Source organism: Phacochoerus africanus, chromosome 8 (assembly GCF_016906955.1).
Source record: "Phacochoerus africanus isolate WHEZ1 chromosome 8, ROS_Pafr_v1, whole genome shotgun sequence".
NCBI lineage: Eukaryota > Metazoa > Chordata > Mammalia > Artiodactyla > Suidae > Phacochoerus > Phacochoerus africanus.
In genome coordinates this window covers 1,421,199-1,445,546 of record NC_062551.1, presented here as the reverse complement: position 1 = coordinate 1,445,546, position 24,348 = coordinate 1,421,199, and the positions used below count along the sequence as shown (strand labels likewise).

The window sequence follows — 24,348 nt, the reverse complement described above, 5'->3', positions numbered from 1 at the left end:
CTGACTCTGGAGCTGCTTGTCAAGGGCACCAGGAAGGACAGAATTGCAGTAGCCTGTCCGTCCGTGTTCAGACACCAGTGCTCAGTGTGATTCCCCAAGGCTGTTAAACGTTGTTTCACGCTTGTCCCCCCAGTTTTCCTCCCCCTTTAAGGCAGGGAAGTCGTGTCTCCGCTGTCAGAGCCCGGAGCCCTTGCAGCCTGAGCTTCCCCCTCGGCCTAGTTCTCCGTGCAGCTGCGTGTGCGTGTGGTCGGCTCTGGCTTTCTGGATATTGTTTCCAGCAGTGTTCCTGGGAAGGGCTTGGGGAGCGCTGTGGGCCGAGCCCCGTGGGTTGGGACAGGTCTGTGCTCTTGTACTTAACTCCTTTGGTCTGGATTCAGAGGCGCCCATGGCTTTCTTGGCAGGTGTCCTGGCAGGTGTCCGGGCGGGTCTGCTGTTTGCTAGGCCTGCGCTGGAGCTCGGGAGCCTGCTCCGCTGCCCCCAGCGTTGTAAGGCCCCTGGTACTTTTGTCTAGACGGCTAAGGTGCTGTTTCTTTTTAACTAATGTTTTTATTAGAACGTGTCTTGTATTGGTTGTTGTGCCTACTCCACCCTGGGCTTGTGGTGTGTCCTTTTCATAAGTAGTTTCAGGTGTTCGCCCCCGTTTCTGAAGCGTTTTCTGAGATTTACTGAGGAGTCCGTGTCGTTGCTTTGGTTTTCTTTGGGTTAAACACGTGTCGGATCCTTTTGGCCAGTCACTGTGCAACTTGTTGAAATTTTTCTTTCATTTCTTCCTTCTTACATTTTTCCTCCTGTCTTCCTTTTGTTTTTCTGGAGGTGTTTGTTGCTTTCGGGTGATTTTTCTTTTATTTCTCGTCTTTTCCGAGCTCCGTCCCCTCCTCTCTGGGTTTCCCAGTGCAGGTTACGGCCGTGGGTGTCTTCTGTGCTCTGCCCGTGAATGTTAGTTTGCTGGGAACCGTCAGGGTTGTGTTCGTCGTGTAGGGACGTGTCTGGCCAGCGTGCCCGCACTGCCTGTGATGCTGCTGCTTTTTTGTTGCTGTTTGCTTGTAAAGTACATTATCTTTGCACGAGATGCGACCTCCGTATTTTCTGTTGTTCGTCTTCGGTGAAATGAATTTTCCTGCGTGTTTGGAAGGGGGCTTGATTTAGGGGGTTCTCCTAATCTCCTGTTCCAGAGCGCTGCTTTCCGTCGGAAGAAGCCATCAAACCTGCTCTCGCCGCGTGCCCAGCTCTCCGGGCCGTTTCTCTGCCCCCGTTCAGCAGACTCCGGCGGGCCCTGTCTCTGCACTTTGCTCCGTTTGGTCATTTCTCGCCCGTGTCTCTGGCCCAGGAGGACACGCTGGACGCCTCATCTTGAGCGTTCGTGGCCCGTGGGTGTCCTGCAGCCGCCCTCGTGCTTCGTCTGCCCTCAGGTGGCGTCACCTCGGGGGCTCAGCCGCTCTTCTCCTGCCCCCTGCGTCCCCTGTGCCTCTCCCACGGGGACCCCGAGCGGGTTGCCCGCTTGCTGGTGCTGTGGGGTCTCAGGCGCGCCCGTCTCTCGGCTGCAGACCTTGACCTGCTCTGCTGTCCCGTTGCCTCACGTGTTTTTAGGCGGACACCCTGGAGATGAACCCTCTCGCCCTCTGTCGCTGCTGTCCTTCCCGAGTTGGACTTTGGAAGGGCTTGGCGGCAGCGCTTTGCGGTCCCGTCACCTGCGTCTGCTCTGCGGGGACGTGCTGCTTTCGTGGCCCCTCCGTCCACGCGAGGGTGTAAACGGGAGTAACGACCCTGGCCACTTAACGGTGGTCCCCAAGGCCGCGTTGGCGCCGTGAGGGGGATTTCAGGCAGGAGCTTGGCCCGTCCCGCTGCGGGGGGCTGCCCCTCGGAACTTCTGGGCCGCGACCACTGAAGCCGTAGCATTTCAGCAGGACGAGGGAGGCGTGGGCCTTGAGGACGTGTGTGGACCCTGTGCGTTTAACTGCGGGCCCGTTGGAATGTACCCGTTCAGAGGGGCTGTCAGTGGAGACCTGCAGAAACTGGATGCTCTGGGAGCATTGGGGCGGCTGCCCTGGGGGGGTGGGTGCCTCGGAGAGGGGTGCCCGCGGGAGGGGCGCAGGGAGCACCTCTGGCTGCAGCACCGGCCCAGGGTCCCCGTCGGGAGCCTGTAGTCTGGGCGGAGAAAGATAAGCCCGTGGCTTCTTTGGGACGTGTCTGTTCCTCGGTGACGGACGTGTCAAGTGCAGGCTGATGACACTCGGTGGCCGGCGGCCTCCACCCTGAGCTCCGGGACCCTCTTTTCAGGAACCGTGTGGAGATTGTCTTTGGAGCCCTGTGGCCTCATTTCTGTTTTGGAAAAGAAGGCGTGATTGGCCTGGTCAGAGGCTCCAGGAGCGGGAAGGATGCGGCACCGTCTGGTCTGGGGCGGCGGCTGGTGCACCCTCAGTCTGTCCAAGGGAGAGCGGTGCGGGCAGTGGACGCAGGGCGAGGGGACGGCCTTGGCCGAAGGGTCCGTCTGGGTGAAACTCGGGGTGTGGTGTGTGTAGCGGAAGCCGAGAGCTGGCGGGGCAGGCGAGGGGCGGCACGTGTTCCCTGGGCAGTGAGGGGCTGCTGGGGGTGACGCAGTCCAGCCGTCCTGGGACGCTGGCTTTGGAGGGGGTGCGGGAGCGGACTGCTGGGGTGGGGGCTGGTCTGGCGAGCCGTGCTTGGGGGCCGTTTCTCCGTTCTCAGAGGACACACTCCCCTCGCGGTGGCTTGGGGCAGGGAGCGCCCTGTATTAAAATGTCCTCTTGCATCATTTCAAGGTATGATCATTGATCTGCCTTTGCTTTGGTTTTCAGGGACAGAAACCCCATCCCTGGTGAGCTTGGTTCCTGCCGTCGACCGGCCACTCTGGTCGCTCTGGATGATGTCAGAACAGGACCTGGCGGACGTGGTGCAGATCACCGTGGAGGAGCTGAGTCCCGACCACCCAGGTGCACAGCCGTGGGCAGGAGGGAGCCAGGGTCTCAAAGCGCTTCCGGAAGTTTCCTTTCTTTAAGCGAAGCGCGAGGCAGAGCGATGTGTGCTCCGTAGGCGCGTGCGTGCGCCGTGCGCCTCCAGGCCCATCCCGCCGGCCCTCGGAGCCCTCTCGGTGCCCCTCCTGCCCCCCTGGGACCTGTGCCCTCGGGGGGGGCCTCTGCGTCGAGGGTGAGCATGGCCCCCTGCTGTGCGCAGCCGCTCAGGGCGGACGCCTGCCAGGCCTCCGTCCCCGGCTGCCCCCCACGTCTCTGTGCTGGCCTTCCTCTCCGCGCACCGTGCGGCAAGGATCCTTGTGTGTGTCCTGGCAAATGTTTGTGTGGAGTGAGTTCCCAGGGGCAGAACTGCGGCGCGTGGCGGGTTTGGAGCAGACGCTGCCGGGCGTCCCCGCAGCGCCCCGGGCCGCTCTTCGGGGAGCGGGAGCTGACTTGGCCCGCGCTTGCGCTGAGGCCGGGTTCTCTTGGCGACGTCCAGGCACGTTTCTGCTTTGGACCCGACCTGAGGATTTGTTTTAAGAAGGTGCTTCATAAGGAAGCTGGAAACTTCAAGAAATTTGTCTCTGTGACACTTTTGTGAGCACTTTTCTTTTCTTTTTTTTTTTTGGTCTGTTTGTCTTTTAGGGACGCACCCGTGGCTCATGGAGGTCCCCAGGCTAGGGGTTCAGTCAGAGCTGCAGTCGCCGGCCTCCACCCCAGCAGTGCTGGATCCTTAACCCACTGAGCGAGGCCAGGGCTCGAACCTGCAACCTCATGGTTCCTCCTCGGCTTTGTTTCCGCTGCGCTGTGACGGGAACTGCACTTTTCTCTTATGAGAGGATGTCTTAGTGTCCCCTCTCCTTTTTTTTTTTTTTGCTGTGAGGTTTTACGTTTCCATTAAGTCTGAAGTAACAGCGCACACAGAGCCATCACAGAGCATTGTGCCTGCTTTTCTTTCTGGAACGGTAGAACTAAAATGCTGACTTGCTTCCCCACCAAAAAGGATTTTCAGGAGTCACATAGGCAAGTCTGATGGGGTCTGTCCTGTGTGAGCTTGTCGCCACGGTAAGGGGAAGGTGGCCTTTGGGAATGCGTCGTGGGCTGGAGGGTGAGTAGCACGCACGACTTGGCGTTGAACCCGGGGTCCCAGGGAGGTGAGGCGCCCTTTCAGATGGGCTGTCCTCCAGCCGGGTTTTCTCCTTGTTTTGCTTCTGGGTTGCTTAGGAAAAGAGCTGTCCCCTGGTCCCGGGTGCTCTGATTTTGGTGGCTAGAAGACAGTTTCCTTAGAAAATACACGGGTGTCGTCAAAGAAAAGTGTTCCAGTCACATAGATTCTAAGCTTTTTTAGGGCTGTACCCTCGGCATATGGAAGTTCCCAGGCTAGGGGTCGAATCAGAGCTACAGCTGCTACAGCCGCAGCAACACGGCATCCTTAACACACTGAGCAAGGCCAGGGGTTGAACCCGTGTCCTCACGGATACTCGTTGGAACTCCCCCAAGCGATGTTTAGAGCTGGGAAGCCTCCAACCGTTTCCTTCCCGGACCAGCTCCCCCTGTAGGTTACAGTCTAAAGAAGGGTTAGAGAAATCGCGTCTCACCCTAGTTCGCTCCTAGCTTTGCTCCTTAAATAGCTGGGAGCTGCCACTTACGGCTGCTTAACAAAAGCCTACTGTGTGCAGGGCGCTCCCGAGGCCTTGGTAGACGGGAGGCCTGCGGCCTCTGGCCCAGAGCGCTCCCCACACCAGCAGGGCCCACACTCCGTTCCCGTGTTTGTGTCCAGTGTGGGTTTACGATCGTTTTTTCCTCATCTCTAAATACGAACTTGGTAAAGCGTGAAAACACAGTCAAGCGAGTGGAAGAAACACAAATTCTCCATAACCCTAGCGACTGAACGGCTTTAAAATTGTTGGCGTGTCCATCCTTCCTTTCTTCTGAATCCCATTTAAAACCGGAATTCTGGGAGTTTCCATCCCGGCTCATTGGGTCGAGAACCTGACACAGTGTCCACGAGGATGTGAGTTCCATCCCTGGCCTTGCTCCGTGGGTTAAGGATCTGGCGCTGCTCCAAGCTGCAGTGTAGGTCGCAGACGTGGCTTGGATCTGGGGTTGCCCTGGCTGTGGTGTGGGTCTCAACTGCAGCTCTGATTCAGTCTCTACCCAGGGAACTTCCACATGCCAGGGGTGTGGCCCTAAAAATCACAACGCGGGGTGCTTAGGTGCTGGTGCTTCCGCGCGTGCTCAGCGCGTGCTGGATGCCCCCCTGTCTGTGCGCCAGGCCTGTCATCCAGATCCCTGCAACGGCCTTAAAGTGAGCAGTCAGTTCTGCCTCATCTTAAAAGTAATCCGTGTAGGGAGTTGCCTGGTGCTCTAGCAGGTTGGTTTCTGGCGTGGTCCCTGCTGGGGGGCAGGTTTGAGCCTTGTTCTGGGAACTTTGGCATGCTGCAGGTATAGCCAAAAAAAAAAAAAAAAAAGTTATGCCTGCAGAATTATAAAAAGCAGTGCAGAGGGGCCAGCTGCTCCCACCTGGGACCCCGAAACGTTCACGTTAGCGCCGTGGGTCTGCCCGGCGCCTCTGCAGTGCAGCCACACATGGGACGCAGTGGCGCCCGGGACTGCGTGCTGGGACCCAGGCCTGGGCTGTGGCTTCTCCGTGGACGGTGCTGCTCGGGGGAGCAGCTTCCCTGCAGCGGGGCCGGCTGAGCTTTGGGCCAGTGTGATGGCCAGGGGGAGCGTGCTGCTCGGAGAGCGGCCTGATTTGGGAAAGAGGTGGCCGGCTGGCCGGTTTTACTTCCCGGTCAGGAAGAAATGGTCCTTAGTGACCGGCTTCCATCAAAAGGGGCGGCCGAATCGAGCCCCGGTGAGAGGCCAGTGGTCCCGCGGTCGGATCAGCTCAGCCCCACAGCAGGGAAATCATTTATCTGGTAGCTCATTTCCTCTCGAGATTAAGGAGAGAGCCTCCCTTTTCTGCCTGAGTGAGAACTTAAGTAAAAACTGTAGAAAAGTAAAACATGAAGCAGGTTGTACTATTTCTTTTTTTTTTTTTTGTCTTTTTGCTGTTTCTTGGGCCGCTCCCGCGGCATATGGAGGTACCCAGGCTAGGGGTCGAATCGGAGCTGTAGCCCCCGGCCTACGCCAGAGCCACAGCAACGGGGGATCCGAGCCGCGTCTGCAACCTACACCACAGCTCACGGCAACGCCGGATCGTTAACCCCCTGAGCAAGGGCAGGGACCGAACCCACAACCTCATGGTTCCTAGTTGGATTTGTTAACCACTGCGCCACGACGGGAACTCCAGGTTGCACTATTTCTTATTTAACCTTAAGGTGTCACAACTGTTTACCCCCGTGATATATATCGATAGCTTTTCTGCTTCTAGGGCTGCACCTGCCGCATATGGAGGTTCCCAGGCTGGGGTCCAATCAGAGCTACAGCTGCCAGCCTACGCCAGAGCCACCGCAATGCGGGATCCGAGCCGCGTCTGCGACCCACACCCCAGCTCACAGCAACGCCAGATCCTTAACCCACGAAGCAAGGCCAGGGATCGAACCCGCAACCTCATGGTTCCTAGTCGGATTCATTTCTGCTGTACCACGGTGGGAATTCCAGACCCAGTATCAAGCAACTCCGTAAAACCATTCCTCTTCAAGTTTTTGTCTCTGCTTTGGATTTTCAGTTGTGTTGGAGAATCATGTCGTGGCCGATGAGGATGAACCAGCTCTGAAACGCCAGCGACTCGAGATCAACTGCCAGGACCCTTCTATAAAGGTAAAAGCAGCCGTGACTGTTGTCACTTGCCCCCGTCTGTGGGGCCGCCGTGACAGGCCTCCCCAGAGGCCCCTAACAGGTGTGTGCTCTCACGGTCCTGGGCCCAGAGCCTGAGTGTCACCAGGGCCACGCTCCCCCCAGAAGCTCTGGGGCAGGGTCCCTCCTGCCTCCTCCAGCTCCTTCGTGGCTGTGACTCTCCGGTCTCTGGCCCCATCTTCCCGTGGCCTCTCCCTGTGTCTGTGTCTCCTTTGCTGTCTCTCAGGAGGACAGTCTCCGTGGATTTGGGGCCCCCCAACCTAGGGGGACCTCGTCTGAGCTCGATTACATTCGCCAAGATGGCTTTTCCAAAAGAGGCCCCATTTATAGGGTCAGGATGCGGACAGGTCCTTCCTGGGCGTCACTTCAACCCCGCGAAGTGCGTAAAGGCACATGGTTTTTCTCCTTGCAGAGTGGTGTTGTTTAACACCTGTTGCAGCCACGTGAGTCATTTTCCTCCGGGGTCCGCAGACCTACTGCGTGCAGAAGGCCCGTGCTCCCGTTCTCCACGGGTGCTGAAGCCCCCCAGTTTTAGAGTTTGCTGGGTGTGGCCTGGGAGACCACTGGGTCGGCCGGGCACGGCTGGTTCTTGGATTTGCGGGTTTGGTCCGCTGTCTGCGGAGCTGAGCACCAGCACCTGTGGGGAGTCAGGCCCGCCCCGCCGGCAGGTGAGGCCCACAGGGACTTGTGCACCCTCGGTTTATAGGGGCTTCTGTCTGGAGACATCCGGCTCATGTCCTGAGCAAGGGGAAGCCGGGTGGGGCCGGTTTAAAGAGACAGTCACCGTTAAATTCTGGTTTGGACTCACGGACAGAGGGGGCTGCTTCTCTCACCTCACGTGGCTGAATTGTGCGGCGCGGTGCGGCTGTAGTTTTATCACAGAGGCGCGGGTTGTAAAGGGCGCCCTCAGCCCGTGATGAGGAGCGGGGAGGGGGTCCTGCCCCAGTCCCGCCCGCCCGCGCCCGTGCTCAGGACCCGGGCTGGGCCGCGCCCTCCCCGTCTTGGGCCCGTGCATTTGGGTGAGTTCTGGCCGCTGTCACTGGCGCACGGATGACTTCGGCGAAACTGCTGCTCCCTGCTCTTCGTTGTCTGGTGTGTGGTCGTGCCGTCTGTCCAAACGCCCAGGCGTTTCTCGCTCGGAACTCACACGGTGCGCTTTCGCGGCCTTGGAAGGCCTCGGGAGCAGGTGGCTGATGCCCGTGACTTGCGGAGCGCGGGGTGTCGTCGGTGAGGTTCCGGCTGGCGCTCGTCAGGACCACGCTGGCCAGGGTTCGCTGGTGGCGGGCCGTCAGGGCTGTGTCTCCCCGTGCGTCCCTCAGCCCTGCCCCCGCTGCCTCCCGTGCTTCCCCAGCCCAAGCACCCAGGGGGCGGTCGGCGGGGGACGTGGCTTTAGCCGCCCTCCTCTGTCAGCTGTGCTGTGATGGGACTTGTCGGGGGCATGTGATTGCCGGAAACCCAGCGAGCTCTTGGGGCGCCGTGTGGGTTGCATCTGTCCCATGCCGTCCCTTCCTGCCATCTAGGCCGTTAGGCAGATGCGTCTCATTCCTCGGGAGGGCTGTTGAAACGCGCCAAATGAGAGCCTGCGTTGTCTTCATCTCCAGACCCGACGGGGGCCACACGGTGTGGGATACACCAGCGCTCGCGCTGCGGGGGGTCGCGTCCCCCAGGAAGGGGGCAGGTGCTGGCTGGCGGGTCGGTTGGTCGGTCCAGGGGGCGGCAGCCTCGCCAAGCGCCGAGGTCCTGGCCTGGCCTGAGCGGCTGCTGCACGGCCGCCTGCTCCCCAGGCCTGCCCTTTCCGTCAGAGGTGACTGGCCCTCTAGGCAAAAAGGCGAGAGGAAAGGTGACACACAAACTCTTCACTGTTTCTGGCCGCTGCCTCTCCTGCCAGCCTCACCGCTGAACCGAGGGCTGGGCTGCGCTGCTCCACGAGTTTGTCCTCAGTCAGCTGGAGGCCAGCTGGGGGTGTGGGGTGCTCCCCTCGGTGCCCCTGCAGCGTGTGGGGGCAAGCGTTCCCTCTGGTGTGTGAGCCCTGCGCCTTGGCTTTGGGGCCACGGTGTCCCTGTGCTCGGTGGCACTTGGCTGGCAGTGGTGGAACGTGAGGCTGCTCCTTCTGTGGCCACCAGGTGGCAGGCGTGCTGCTCCCACGCGCAGCACCAGGAGCAGGCTGGTTTCCGGGCCGTTGGGATGTCAGGTGTCGTGTTTTCCTACAAGGATTTGTCGAATTTGGTGTGTAAGCTTCCTGATGAATAGAAGGAACCGCCTCTTAAGGCTGCGTAGTTTCCGTACGACATGGACTGCGGTGTAGCTGAGAATCACGGCTCCCCGGAGAGGCTGTGAGCGCCGTTAAGGAGTCCCATTTTGGATGCACAAGGCTGAGCTCGTTTGCTGGAATGTCCTGGCTCGTGCGTGCGGAGCCGAGGTGCGGGGCTGGTGGTCTGAGTTAGGAGGCCGCTGTTGGGTGGGTCTCGGGATTGCCTCCTTGGAGCGCAGGGTACCTTCCTGAAGCTTTGCTTTTTTTTCCCTTCCAGTCATTCCTGTGTTCCATTAACCAGACAATATGCTTGCGACTGGATAGCATTGAGGCCAAGCTGCAGGCTCTGGAGGCCACCTGCAAATCACTGGAGGAAAAGCTGGATCTGGTCACCAGCAAGCAGCACAGCCCCATCCAGGTGCCCATGGTGGCCGGCTCCCCTCTCGGCGCCACCCAGACGTGCAACAAAGTGCGGTGGTAAGAACGCGGGGCGTCGTGGGGGCGCGGGGCGGGCGGGGTGGGGGGGGCACCCCGGCCAGACCGAGCTGACGCCTGCCACCTGCCAGGGGCCTCACGGTTCTTTGTGACGTAAGCCAGGTGGGTGCGTCTTTCCTTTGAAGCTGTGCGTGTGGTTCTTCTTTTGTCCTGTTCCCTCTGGCTCCTCTCGAGCGTGTTTTTCTCCACAGGTAGCGTTAATCACTTTCACTTGAGTATCATCAGACCTTCCATTCATGGCTGTGGTTTGCATTGTACCTTTTTTTCTCCTATTTAGAGCCCAACCCTAGTGAGATGTGCTGTCGTTCAGGGCCCGTTTGGGGTGAAGCTTCGCGGGGAGTGCGGTCCAGGCGGAAGGGTGTTTGCGTGGCTGCTCCTGAGACGAGCAGAAGCCCGGGCCGTGGGCAGCGGCTTCCGCCAGTCCTGTTGCCCCCTTCATCCCGTCCCGTCCCGGGCCGCGGAGAAGTCGTATTCGCGTGGTGGTGGCATTTGTCTTTGCGCTCGGTGAGAGCCTGGGGCTCTTGCTGAGGGTCTTCTGCCTGTGTGCAGGACCCCAGGGCCCCTCTGGCGTCTCCGTCCCCGGAGAGCAGGCCGGGGCCTGAGGCGTTCGACCACATCCTGACGGGCAGGCCGTGACTTTCCTCCCAGGAAACGTTCGTGGGGCGGGTGCTGTCTGCAGGCAGTGAGGCTCACACCTGTCAGGACCTGTGCCTTTTTCAGAGAGGCGTTTTTGTACAATGCTCTCCTGTCTCAAAATGCAGGGCTTAGAAGATAGAGCTTATAACTCAAAAACGGATGTAACGCCTTGGCTGTGGTGTCAGGAGAAGTGAGAGGCGGGGGATGCCTGGTGGCATGAGCGTGTCCGAGAGGCGCGTGGCCGGGCCCACGACCGGAGGAGCCGTGGCCGGACCCAACCCCGGGTCTCACGGGGCTCAGATGGCAGCTGGTGATGGAATATTATAGAATGAGCAGTTCTTGACGAAGTTTCAGATGAAGCCAAGGATGATGTTTTCTCGCCTCCAGCAGTAGTAGAACTTGCTGGAAATTCACATTCCGTTAAAACCATCCAGAAGTCTTCTGTGTAGAAGTAAGAATGGAGTGAGATTCTGGGCTCAGAGAATTAAAGGCATGTTTGTCACACCTCTGAGTGTCCGGGCACCTGCTGTTTGTGCGGGCGGGTGTTTTGGTAGGAGACTGTCTCGGGCTGTGAAGGCTGTCAGCCTCCTTGGCTGCTTCTACCCGCTAAGCCCGTGAGGTCCCTTAGTCATTGCCAGTGTGTCCCCAGGCACCTCCCTTGAGAAAAGTTGCTCTGCAGGATGAGACGAGCAAATGGCAGGCTCCCTGCCTTAAGGAAGGGTGGCCCTCCCAGGGGGCAGTCACTTTGTCACCTCTGTGGGAGAGGTCATTTCCCGGAGTCGGGCGCTGGCTGACTCTCCCTGTTCGGATTCCCCTGCCAGCGGCTGGTGCCGTGAGACCGGGTGGCCGAGGGTGAGCCCCAGGGTAGGAGGGGATTCTGCAGCTGTGCTCAGCCTGCAGGCTGCTGGCCCTGGGGTCCTTGCCTGTCTGCTCCCAGGAGGACAGGCTTCTCCCCGGGTTGCCTGGTTTGGCACCGTGGGGTGTCAGGGCCAAGTCACACAGACTTGCTGAGTCTGTTTCCTGTCTCCCCTCTTGAGAAAGGGGACGTGCGGCCTCCTGGTGAGTGGCCCGACGTGAGAGCCGCGTCCTGTGGGGCTCTGCTGCTCTGGTGATGGGGCTGCTGGCCTGGGCGAAGGCATTCCCAGCCTGCGGGAAGCCCCCGTCTTTCTCTCTCTTCAGCGTTCCAGTGACTGTGGGGCTTGTGGGGGGCACAGCAGCTGTCCTGGTCGGAAACCCCGGCTGTCTTCCAGGAGAGGCCTGCCCAGTGTCATCCATGTGCGGGGACACGTGGCTTTCTCGTATGGACTCAGGTGTATAATCTCCTTAGTCCAGTTCAGGTTTTCTGGTTTTAAAGAATCGTATCGTGGCACAGAATCGAGCCATCACAGCGTGCATGTGTTGTGTAATGGCACAGGGTTTCTTAATTTTGCTGCTAAAATCATTACTTATACAAGTTCATGTGAGATTAATAGAAAGAAAGGTCATTCCCCCGTTTTCTTGGCGGTGTAGTTTTGAATAGGTTGTATATGAATGATTTTTCAAGAAGGTGCTAAATCTGGCCTTTGCCTACTTGCAAGTTCTAAAAACGACAAGTTAAAACTACCAACAGGAGTTCCCGTCGTGGCCCAGCAGACACGAATCTGACCAGCATCCATGAGGACAGAGGTTCGATCCCTGGCCTCACTCGGTGGGTTAAAAATCTGGTGTTGCCATGAGCCGTGGTGTAGGTCACAGACGTGGCTCGGATCTGGTGTTGCTGTAGGTGTGATACAGGCCAGCGGCTGTAGCTCCAATTTGACCCCTAGCCTGAGAACCTCCATATGCCACAGGTGCAGCCCTAAAAAGACCAAAAAAAAAAGAAAAAAAAAACCGCAACAGTTGAAAGCTGCTAACAAGAAAATTGGGGGAGAAGCAAGGGGTAGGAATTTCATCCTGGACATCAGTGAGTAAACGTACATTCAAATTAGAAAACTCCTGCTTGTAAGCACAGTAGTAATGAGAATTGTGAGTCTTCAGTGCGGGTTGGAGACCCTGGAAAGGAAGTCCCCAAAACAGGTAGACAGGCAGGCTCCTGCTTTGGTGCTGCAGCTTAGCCACCGTAATGAACGCGCCTGGGGGGAGGCGCGGGTGGGCTTCAGGCCGCAGTGGTGTCCTGCTTGGGGAAGGACGGATGGACTTGACCTCCTCTGAGGCGGGTGCACTTTCCTTCCTTGCACTTGGGCCTTGCATTTTGAATTTGCTTCGCTGTGACGGCAGGTGTAGTGACGCGAGGCTTCAGCCCTGAGGCCGCCTCGCCTTGGCATTGGCGGCGGTAGGTGCCGACGGGGTGCAGGCCTGCCGGGGGCGCTGTCCTGGCTGCCGGGCGGGGGGCCTGCGTGAGTGCACACGTGCAGTGCGGAGGTGGGGGCTGCTGATGAGGCGCCCGCTGTTTCCAGTTTGTTTCTGTAACTGAACATATGGATTGACTACAAAAATGCTTGTGTTTCCGACTTTTTAAAAATTTTTATGTCATAATTTTTATTGTTTTCCATCAGAGCTGGTTGACAGTGTTCTGTCAGTTTTCTCCTATGCGGCCAGGTGACCCAGTCACACGTACACGTACACGTTCTGTTTCTCACACTGTCAGGCTCCATCGCCAGTGACGAGCAGCGTTCCCAGCACTGCCCAGCGGGGTCTCATCGCTTGTCCGCTCCAAAGGCAGGAGTTTGCGTCTCTTAACCCAGATTCCCAGCCCCTCCCCCTCCCCCTCGGCAACCACAGGTCTGTTCTCCAAACGCACTTTGAGTTTCTTTTCTGTGGAAAGGTTCATTTGTGCCCTGTATTAGATTCCAGATATGTGAAATCATGTGGTATTTGTCTTTCTCTTTCTGACTTAACTTCACTCAGTATGAGTCTCTAATTCCATCCATGTGGCTGCAAATGGCGTTATTTTGTTCTTGTTCATGGCTGAGTAATATTCCATTGTGTATATATACCATATATTCCTAATCCAATCGTCTGTCGATAGACATTTAGGTTGTTTCCATGTCTTGGCTATTGTGAATGGTGCTGCAGTGAACATACAGGGGCATGTGTCTTTTTCAAGGAAAGATTTGTCTGGACATATGCCCAAGAGTGGGACTGCTGGATCGTGTGGTGGTTCTCTATTTGGTTGTACCAGTTTACATTCCCTCCAACAGTGCAGGAGGGGTCCCTTTTCTCCACACTGTCTCCAGCACTTGTTATTTGTGGACTTGTTGATGATGGCCGTTCTGACAGGTGTGAGGTGGTACCTCATAGTAGTTTTGACTTGCATTTTCCCTAATAATCAGCGATGTTGGTATTTCTTACTTTTAAAAGCAATTGATTTTTAGTCTTTTTTAAATATATAAATGGTTTGTTTTTATTGAGATGTAATGGACATGGAGTGGATATTTCATTCTTATTTAAAATTTAAAAAAAATTTTTAAATTTATTTATTTTTTGGCCATGTCCATGGCAGGCCGAAGTTCCCAGGCCAGGGATCAAACCTGAGCCACAACAGTGGCAATGCTGGATCCTTAACCTGCTGAGCCACCAGAGTACTCCCAGATTTTTATTATTTTGTTTTTTAAGTTTTTGCTTATTTGCCACACCTGTGCCGTGCGGGTGTTCCTGGGCCAGGCATCGAGCCTGCCTGCCATGTGCAACCTGTGACACAGCTGCAGCAATGCCGGGTCCTGAGCCTGCTGCACCACAGGGCAATTTCCCAGATTTTCATTTTTCAAAACATGTTTTTTTAAAGCTTTAGTGTGTTGCTACAATTAAAACTAAGAATAAAAGTCATGTCTTTCGCTGCCCTTCTTTCCAAGAGCTGTGTCATGCAAGACGTGGGCGGGGCGTTTTCCTCTTTTCCTCCACAGCGATTGTTCACCCACGGGGAATTCAACTCTCGGATCAAAAAGTGATCAGACTCCCTCTCCGAGGCCAGTCGCCGAGTCAGCGTTTACTTCCCAGCGGGTCGTTACGGAAAAGCTTGATGGTTGTGAGTGGGAAGGCTCTCCTGGCTTTTGAAGCCTCGTGGCTCCCGGGCAGAGAGAGGCCTCGCTCTGGGCGTCTCTGTCCTGGCCGAGCGGCGCCAGGGGCAGGGGCTCGGCTGCGTGGGCCGTCCTCAGAGTTTTCCAGACCCAGGCAGGGCCTCTCTCGGCCCTTAGATTGTGACAAACGCAAGATGCAGTCGTGTCAGTTAGGTGGTTTGGTCTTGGCCATGGCTTTCATCTTTCCTCATCACATTTTGATGTTTCTGGAGTTCCTGCCACGGCTCAGCGGAAACGAATCCAACGAGCATCCATGAGGATGGCGGTTCGATCCCTGGCCCCGCTCAGTGGGTTAAGGATCCGGCGTTGCCGTGAGCTGTGGTGTAGCTCGCAGACGTGGCTCGGATCCCAAGTTGCTGTGGCTGTGGTGTAGGCCGGGGGCTGCAGCTCCGATTCGACTCCTAGCCTGGGAACCTCTGTATGCCGCAGGTGCGGCCCTAAAAAGACCAAAAAAAGATGCATTTTTTGATGTTTCTGTGTAACGTTGTGTACATGTGATTTCTCTTCCTGGCGGGTCTGTGCCACCTGTCACAGCTGCACGCTCCCGATGACCTAATCTTGACGCTCTCCTCTCCTCGGGGGGCTCTGAGCAGAGACGGCCCCAGGGTGGCAGACCTTCGACCTGGGAGACCGAGGTCTGATGAGCGAAGCGGCTGGAGGCAGACGCTCACCTGGGTCGAGCCCGTCCTGCCGATTCGGGGTGCTTCTCTCGTGGTTTAGGGTAACCCAGACCTCGTGACTGGGGTTGCGCTGACGTGGAAGCTCCGTTTGGAGGGAAGTGCGTCTCCGTGCCGCCCTGAGACCACGCTGGACCCTTGAACCCACTGCACGGGCTGGGCATTGAGCCTGCCCGCCACAGCAACCCAAGCTGCTGCAGCCGGCTTCTTAGCCCACTGTGCCATGGTAGGGACTCTTCAGTGAATACCTTTTAAAAACTATCCTTACCGTGTTTCTGATCTTTGAGTGAAGTCACCCGTGCTTTCACCATTAACTGTGATGTTAGCTGTAAGCTTCTCATCGCTGCTCTCTGTCAGGTTGCGCTTCCCTCCGAGGCTTTCTTGCGTGAGCGTTTTATTCTGAACAGGCAACGCATTTTTACGTACATTTGCTAGAACCACTTAAGGTCTTTTCTTTTTAAGGGGCCACACCTGTGGCACATGGCGGTTCCCAGGCTCGGGGTTGAATCAGAGCTGTAGCCTCTGGCCTACACCACAGCCCACAGCCACAGCAACACAGGATCCGAGCCACGTCTGCGGCCTACACCACAGCTCACGGCAACGCTGGATCCTTAACCCACTGAGTGAGGCCACGGATTGAACCTGTGTCCTCCTGGGTGCTGGTCAGATTCGTTTCCGCTGAGCCAGGACGGGAACTCCTCATTTGGTTTTTCTACTTGACTCTGTTGCTAAAGTGAATTACACTGATGGATTTTAGATACTTATAGCGGCCGTGCATTTCTGTTGTCATAACCTCCATCATAGGCTAGAACCTTTTTTGTGTTTTTGAATTGACTTGCTCATACCTAGTCAAGGGTTCTGCCTCTGAGTTCACGGTCTGTGTTAGTTTTCCTTTTTGACATGTCTTCATCCGTTGTCAGGGTAGCACCAGCCTCAGAGGGGGAACTGGGAGCGCCTCCCTCATCATCTGTTTTTGTTTGTTTGTTTGTTTTGTCTTTTTGCCATTTCCAGGGCTGCTCCCGCAGCATATGGAGGTTCCCAGGCTGGGGTCAAATCGGAGCTACTGCTGCCGGCCTACGCCAGAGCCATGGCAACTAGGGATCCGAGCTGCGTCTGTGACCTACACCACAGCTCACGGCAACACCGGATCCTTAACCCACGGAGCAAGGCCAGGGATCGAACCTGCAACCCCGTGATTCCCAGACGGATTCGTTAACCACTGCGCCACGACGGGACCTCCCTCATCGTGTTTTTTGAAAGTGTTTCCGTAGCGTTAGTTTTATCTCGTCCTTAAACATGGGGTAGAAGTAGCTGGGGAAGCCACCTGGGCCTTGGTTTTAATGCGAATTCAGTCTCTTTCATAGAAACGGGGCTCCTTGAGGCCGAGTCTGCCGCTTCCCCCGCGGGAGGTTGCCTTTTCGCCGGGCCCTGGAGTTGAGAAGCCTGCTCATCCTTCTGGTGTCTGCAGGCCCACAGCACTCTCGCAGCCCGGTCTCGCTGGGCCGCGCTGCCCGTGGCACTGCTCTGACTCCCCTTGCATCTGTGGCTTTGCAGGAGCGCTGCCCGGGGGTTCTTGGTACCCTTGCTTGGCTTCATCTGGTGCGTCTCTCCCGGCGGGTTTGGGGGAAGGGCCGCAGCCTGTCCCGGTGGGAGCAGGGGTCTCGTTGCACTTTCCAGAGGGCGCCAGCCCCGGGCCTCAGGGTGGATGTGTGCCTCAGCCTTTGGGTAGGAAGCCAGCACCCAGTTTTGTCACTCAGGTTGTTCTAGCTTTGGTCCCCGGGCCTGCTGTCGGCGGCTCCTGTGGCCCTGGGCCTGTTCCCCGTTGTGGGTTTCTGTTTGGTTGGAGCGCCTCCTGCCTTTCTGGCTCTTCAGGGTGCTCCCTGCCCCGTTCTCAAGGCCCCGTCTCCTTTCATTGGGAATCAGTGTTGGAGCCGGAGAGGTGGCACTGGGGTCTGGCTGCCCTGCATGTCCCAGGTCACAGGGTCCCCTGTGCTGTGGTGAGTGCTGCTCCTGCGGGACCAGGTCTGGCTTCTGTCCCTTTGTCACGGGCAGGGCAGGCGTTCCCGTAGCTCCTTGGCGAGGAGGTGGCGCTGTGCGCACAGAGTCCTGCTCTGTGCACGTGGGGCTGGGGGCTGGCAGCCTGGAACCCACGCCTATGGGTCCTGTCAGTTCCAGGTGCCCGGTATGTGCCGTTTGTCACAGTCGGTCACCCCCTTGCTCTGCTGCAGTTATTTTGGGGGAGGTGGTTTTATACTAGATTTTGCTTCTCTCATTGGGAAGAAATTTTTAATGCTGATTTATTCTTATCCCTAAAAGTATTTTTTGGATCCTGGGTTTTATGACTTTTTAATCTTTAACTTGCACGCAATAGAAATAAACCCTCCAGCAGGTTTTGGTACCTGGATGCTTGCCGTGTTGGCTGGGCTACAGAACCGCTGCAGCAGGGCCCCCGACACCTGCAGGCTCCTGCAGCCTCTTTCTGAGCTTGGTCCCGAGTGGTGAGGCTGGCCCTCCCCGGCTCCACCCCGTGTGGCTCGGGGGCCCATGCCTTCTGCCTGGGCTCTGCTACTCCCTAAGGCCTCTGGGATCGTGGCCGCGTGTCCAGGGGCTGTCCCTGCACGGGAGGGGACCTGGAAATGCAGGCTGGCCGTGTGGCGACTCCCAGAGAACACTGCCAAGGGGCAGGCGGGCGTGGTGGCCCCCAGCCCACCTGCTCTCTCAGGCATGAGGCCCGGGGCAGCTGGCTGATGGTTTCACCAAGGATGGCGCCCCCCATGCTCCACCCAGCACTTTATTTTTCTCTTGTCGAGACTGGTGCAGAAAATCTCTGTTTGTGTGACAGGAAGCCCACTGCATGTGGTCTTGCATTTTATCACGGCCTGGGGGGTCGTGTGTCGGGCGGGAGTGTGACTGAGAGCTGGCGGGGGCACGTGCCTCCTCCTCCCGTGGGCGTGGGCCTAGAAGTGGAGACGGACTCCCTTGAGACTCTTGTTAGCCTGCTTTGGTCCACAAAGGGCTTCACAGAGATTCGAAAACATGCTGATCTCCCAACCTGAACCTCACTGACCCCGTGAGGCTGTCCTTTAACTTGCAGAAGGACCGTCGTGCGCAGAGCATAACGCAGCGGGGCCCACGTGCGGCACACGCGGCAGAGGCCTTTCCAGATGCTTCCAGGGTTCTGACAGGGCTGCTGCCTCCGCAGACAGAACGGGTGTGGCTGTGCCGACAGGCGATGTGCCCAACCGGCTGCCTTGCCAGGCCTGACAGGTGACCGGCCCACGGTCCCTCAGAGGCACAGAGCAGAGGCTCGGGGCCACGCAGGCAGCCTCTGGGGCGCGGGAGGCAGTGCTCCGGGGTGGCAGGGCTGGCAGCGCAGGCCCGGGCCTCGGCAGAGCACAGCACCCCGCCGAGCACGGTCACCGCCGGTCGGCCTGGCCTTGTCCCTGAGAAGGGGCCCCAGCCTCGTGCCCCACGAACGGAGGCCTTTGACCTTCGTGTCTGGCCTGCGCCTTTGTTACTCCCGGGCAGCACTCTTTCCTTTGAGAGTTGGAGCAGGTGCACAGCGCGGGTCCGCCAGGCCCACGCAGGCCGCTTTGGCGGCTTGGTGGCCCTTTCTCGCGTGTGAGCCGGCGTGTCCCCCGGCATAGGCTGCGGGGAGGGGCCTGTGCGCCGGGAGGGCCGCCTCTGAAGCGGGTTGGTTTGTTTTCAGTCGCCGCGGTGAAGCAGTGACAGTAGCCAGGACAGAGGGGCGAGGGGCAGCCGGGCCGAGGTCGGACCGCCCCTCTTCCCGACCAGACAAGGGCCCAGAGCGCGCGCGCCTTGTGTGGGAGTCCAGGTCCGTCACCTGGAGCCGCGAGCCGTGCGTGGGCAGATCTGATCTTGCCTTTCTCGGCATCGGCGTCGCCCTCGTAGAGGAGAGCGGCCTGCAAGGGCGCTGCCCGGGCACAGGGCTCGGAAGGGCTCCGTGTCCCGGGGCCCCAGCAGCCCCGTGAGGCTGTCGCATCGCCCACCTCGGTGCTGTCGCTCCCCGAGTGTCCGCACCAGCCCCGTCGCCCTGCGCGGTGACAGCGTCCTGGCCGTGCTGCTCGTGCCGCATCGGAGGCCCCCATGCTGCCCTCTCCATCAGGACCAGCTGCGCACGGCTGAGGCTGCCTCTCGAACCTCACATGTCAGACCCACAGGCCCGCCAGAGCCCCGGGCGTTGCCCTGGGCAGCTGAACACAGCAGACGCAGGGTCACACAGTGTGGGCTGCATGAGGCGGGCTTGTAGGGGGAGCGGTGGGCACAGCTGCTGGTGCCCCTGTGTAGGCTTGAGTGTCATGTGTTGGGTTTTGGTGGTGGTGCCTTAAAATGGGGACCCACCAGAATCCCATGGGGACCCATGTGAGAAAGTGGAATGTCCCTTGCTTCCCCGAGATGCTGTGGCTTCAGTGACGGGGAAGCGTGGTGGCTCTGCCACTGAGCTCCGGGCTTGAGCCTGACTGCCCCTGCGTGGCTGGGTGACCTTGGGCAGGCTGCGGGCCTCTCTGAACGGTCACAGTTTAGGCAGGAGTGGTCGGCCTTTGCCCCTAGCATCGTTTTGGAATTGGACGAGACTCTTCGGCTTGTGGGTTGGCCTTACCTTAGAATTCAAACGCTCAGGATAGTTGCGGGTCCAGCCTCTTCCCTCTTCCCAGTTGGTTAAGCTTTGATTTAATAGGAGCTTTCAAACCGGACGTGGAGTTCTAGGTACAAGTAGAGATAATAGTTTAAGATTGTGAAGGAATGAATTGAGCGTGTAACAAGGTTTTAAAAACCACAGTGACCGAGGGCTAGATCAATTCATCAGTGGAGCCGAACGGAAAACCCAGAAATAAAAGCAGCGCAATATGCAGCTGTGATTTTTTTTTTTTTTTTTTTTTTACCCGCCCCGTGTGACGTGTGGAGTTCCCAGGCCGGGGATCAGATCCAAGCCGCAGCTGTGACCAAAGCCGAAGCTGCGGCAATGCTGGATCTTTAACACGCTGTGCCGGGCCGGGCATCGAACCCGCGTCCCAGTGCTCTAGAGATACCGCCAGCCCCATTGTGCCACACTGGGAACTCCTGCCAGCTGGAGTTTGAGAAAGGTGCAAAGGCGGTTTGGTGGGGTAAGGACGGCTCTCTTAACAGGTGCTGCTGGAGCAGTTAGCCTTTCCAGGGGAAGGGAGGGAAAAGCCTCAGTGGAATCCTCACACCTTGAACAGAAATTAACCTAAAATAGAGCACAGATTTCCACATAAAATGTGAAACTGTCCAGCTCCCTGCTAAAAACACCCGGGGCCAGGCAGAGACTTCTGAAACGTCAGACCGGAAGTGGCGTCCGTGAAAAATGAAAGAAAGGTTGGATTTGAGCGAGATTAAAACTTACGTTCCTTGTTAAGGCCTGTTAGGAGCTGAAGAGGTGAGTACAGACCAGGAGAAACCCTTGGCTGCCCACACGTCTGACAAAGGGTCATGGATGGTCTGGAATGAAGACCCTGCCAAACTCGGCAGTGCGAAAGCAGACACTCCGCTTCGAGGCCGGGGCGGGTACTTCACCGGGGAGGGGAGGCGGGTGGTGAGAAGCACGCGGGAGACCGCGGGGAAGCGCGGGTTAGGGTGGCGGCCGCGTGCAGCAGGGACCCCCGGGCCGCTCGCCGTTGGGCGTGTGAGGTGGAAGCACAGGGCAAGGATTTCATGGCCTTGAAGCCCCCGCCACGCGGGCCAGCAGGCAGATTCTTGGGCATTTGTCCCGGAGCAATGACAGGTCACGTTCACGCGAAGGTCCACAGCAACTTTATTTGTAATAACCACACCTGCAGGCACTTCCTGGGCAAAGGGTTAGACAGACTGCGAGCCGCTAGATGAACGCTCGGGCCTTGGCTGCACTGCCAGGGAGGTCCCACCCCGAGCCTCCTCTGCCGTGACGTCCGGGTGTGAGAGGGGTTGATGGGAGCGGGTTGTGGTTGTGGGGACATGGGGCTGGGAGCAGGGCGTCGGGGACAGCAGGTGCTGACAGGTGAACATGCGTGCACAGAGACTGGTGTCACCTGTTGGGGAACTGGGATTGGTGACAGCGTGGTCCCAGTGTCACTGTCCTGCTTTGGGGTTGGCCTGTCACTCACGCAGGATGCACCACTGGGACATGGGACCTTGTAAGTTCCCATGGACCCATCATGATTTCAGGATGTGTCAGGGTTCACCCAGAGGGGCAGAACCAGCAGGGGGGTGTGTGTGTGAGAGAGAGAGATGGGGGGAGGGAGAGAACAGGCCAGCACTCCCCAGTGAGGGACCTCTGCACGAACTGGCTTAGACACCCAGGAGGGTGGGCAGCGTATTTGAAGTCTGAGGGACAGGGGTCAGGGGGGTGGGGGGGTTGTGATCAGGCTGGGACCCCCCCCCTCCCCCCGGGCAGGAGCTATTTGGCGTCTCCAAGACCCGGGAAAGCCTAAAGCCCCTTAAAGGTTTCGTCTGATCAGGCCAGGCCCATGCGGGATCAGTTCCCTCTGGTTTACTTTTTTTTTTTTTTTTGTCTTTTTGCTATCTCTTCGGGCCGCTCCTGTGGCATATGGAGGTTCCCAGGCTAGGGGTCGAATCGGAGCTATAGCCCCTGACCTACGCCAGAGCCGCAGCAACTCAGGATCCGAGCCGCGTCTGCAACCTACACCACAGCTCACAGCAACGCCGGATCATTAGCCCACTGAGCAAGGGCAGGGACCGAACCCGCCACCTCATGGTTCCTAGTCGGATTCGTTAACCACTGCGCCACGACGGGAACTCCCCCTCTGGTTTACTCTAACCTCAGCCACTTGGGATTTTGAATCACATCTGCAAAGTCCCAGAGCAGCGTCCGATTGAGTCCCTGGGGACTCAGTTCTGCCCCAGGTCACTGACGTGCTGTGGGGGCTGCTGCGGGCTGGCCTCCTCCTCATGTGAGCGGCAAGGGTGTTTTCTGCCGTCCCGCTAGTGATACTTACAGACAGACCCACCCCTTGCCCTCTTGATGGCTCCATTATCATCTGGGTACCACCCGCCGCCTCAAAACCCCACCAACACGCTTTCGACATCATCCCGTGAGCCTCCTTCGGAACTTCCACTCCCGTTCCGTCTCCTTCAGAGAGCCTGATCCCGTGAAGCGAGCTGGTACACGCCTCTGAGACGGGGGTGGAAACTGAAGCCGACAGGTGTCTTCCCTACAACCGGAAGGCCCCGAGGGTCGAAAAAAGAGCGCTTCTGGGTTGAGCTCTCGTCACGCCACTCCTTGACAGTGGAACGGAACTGCATGGATTACGGCCCGTGTGGAGCTGATCCTCAGTAAGGGGTGATGCCGGTGCCTCGAGCCGGCTCGGCTCCGGTGCTGATTCCTGCACCTCCGGATGTTCGTGATTCACCTGTCGTTTAAAGTGACACCAGGTTCGGCATCGGTTCCGCTTCTGATTTGGGTTGTTATGGGCTCACGTTCCGAGAAGCCTGGGTTCCGTAATGAGCATGTGGGCCTGGAGGAGGCCTCGGTCCTGCAGGGTGGGAGCCAGCAGCCGTGTGGTCTGTCGTCCGGGACGGCCTGTGAGCTGGGAGCCCAGGTCGTCCTCTGCCCGCTCCGCCGAAGCCGAGCCTTTCCCCGCTCACACCTGGTTGGCTGGTGCCCCGCGTGTGATCCGGGTGGGGTGATGTGTCTTCGTAAAGTGGGAAACGGGTTTTGTGAAAGGAGCACACACACTGACCAGTGCTCTCCAGGGGCGTCGTCTTGAGGAAGTGGAACTTTCTGGAAGGAGGGGCTCTGGGAGTGGCGGTGATGAGGGCTGTGCACACCTTGGACCCCGAGGACGAGGCGCTTGCAGGGCTGCCGTGGCGCCGGCCTGGGAGGTGGTCTCAGACCAGCAGTTCTGTGCTCTCACGGATCTTCAGGAAAGAGGGGGAGACTTGGCCACCCGCCCTCGCCCGACGCGGCGTGTCCATCCGCTCAGCGCGCGCGGCCCTCACGCCTTCCACACGCTGAGGCCCCTGGTGCCTTCCCGTCCGGCCGGGGATGCCGCTGCGCAGGGGCGCCGGCGACACCCGCGCGCCACGGGATGCTCTCTGGGAAAAGGTCAGGCACGAGCAGGCCGCTCGCATCGCGTGTCCTGATGCGCGCGGTGCTGCCATGTTCACACGCAAGCCTGTGTGTGCGCGGCCTCCCCGGTGGTGCCCGACCCGTGGGCTGGGTCGTCGGGACTTGGTGGTGACTTCAGGCATCACCCAAGACGGAGACTCGTCAAGAAAACGATGGTGCCTTTCAGTGACGTGCAGTCGACATGCTTTTATTTTAGGGAAGCGGCCTCTCGTCCTGAGGTTCACGGGAACGGGCCGCGGTGCCCTCTGTGCCTCTGACTCGGGGGCGTCGAACAGCGTGTGGCAGGGACGGGGCAGGGGAGCCTCAGCTCTCGTGCGTGCTCTTGGCTCCGTGAGGTCTTCTCCCCGAGAGCGGCGTCTCCCCAGAGCTGGCCTCTGGCAGGCGAGGGCCAGGAGGGACGTGCCCCAGGCCGTGGCGCCGGGCTCTCCGCCGCCCATTCTTCCGCCTGCCTCGCAGCACCTGTGTGGCCGGAAGCGCTGCGGGCTGGCGGCCGTGCCTGCAGATGTGCGTGGGCTCCCGCACGCGTCTTGCAGCCCCGCGGCCTTCCCGCCAGGGCGCTGCTCTCGTGGCCCCTTCCCCTCAACGCACAGGCCGTGGGCCCTGAGCCTGGGCTTCACGCGGGTCAGCGCCGTGTGGTTCCGCCACGTCCCTCCGTGGGCGCGGCGTGCATGCCCCGGGATGGGACCCACAGGTGTCCCCTGGGGTCACGCAGGCCTGGCGTTCAGGTGGGCATCTGTGGGGTGCAGCGAGTCAGAGCCCCAAGCTGTTTGTCGCGCAGACGTGCTGCTCCAGGGGCCTCGCTAACGTGTTAACAGCTTGTGACACGTCGCCGCTGTCGGTGGAGATGGAAGCCTCCCGACTCGAGCCCACCGACGCGCCCACGACGGGCCGAGCTCAGACGGCCCGGGAGCCCGTCTCTCTCGGCTCCGCCGGGGCCGCCTCGGCGTGACTGTGCGGCGGCCGGAAGAGTGAATGCTGCTGTGTTAAGGTCTTCTTTTCTCTGTGATTCTGTTCCTAGCGTCGTCCCCCAGACCACAGTAATTCTCAACAGTGATCGGCAGAACGCCATTGTAGCCAAGATGGAAGACCCCCTGGGCAGCAGGGCGCCGGATCCCCTGGAAAATGTCATTAGCAAGTCAGTAGCACGACACCCCCACCGCCACCGCCACCGCGCGGGCCCCGCGTCCTTCGGCCCGCGTTCTCCGGGGCTGGGGGGCCCCAAGTCCAGCGCCGCGCGGGCCGTGGGCGGTGCTGTGTGCGCAGCGCGGTCCGCGGGCCGCCCTCCCACCTCCCTCCCGTCTGTCCGTCTGTCTGTCTGTCCGAGCATGTGGGTCGGCGGATGCCCTCTAGTTGGCGAGGG

General features: G+C 58.9%; 1 protein-coding gene across 7 annotated transcripts in view; it reads left to right on the top strand.

The window, feature by feature from the left end:
- BANP (BTG3 associated nuclear protein) overlaps nucleotides 1-24,348 on the top strand; it is a 76,188-nt gene that overhangs the window by 20,003 nt on the left and 31,837 nt on the right. For 5 of the 7 annotated variants that reach the window (XM_047792516.1, XM_047792515.1, XM_047792522.1 and 2 more), the window contains 4 exons: nucleotides 2,814-2,948; nucleotides 6,640-6,731; nucleotides 9,296-9,495; nucleotides 24,007-24,123. In XM_047792516.1, coding sequence (XP_047648472.1) covers nucleotides 2,814-2,948; nucleotides 6,640-6,731; nucleotides 9,296-9,495; nucleotides 24,007-24,123 — 544 coding nt within the window. The remainder of the gene's footprint in view (nucleotides 1-2,813; nucleotides 2,949-6,639; nucleotides 6,732-9,295; nucleotides 9,496-24,006; nucleotides 24,124-24,348) is intronic. The other 2 variants (XM_047792519.1, XM_047792518.1) reach the window with 1 other exon arrangement.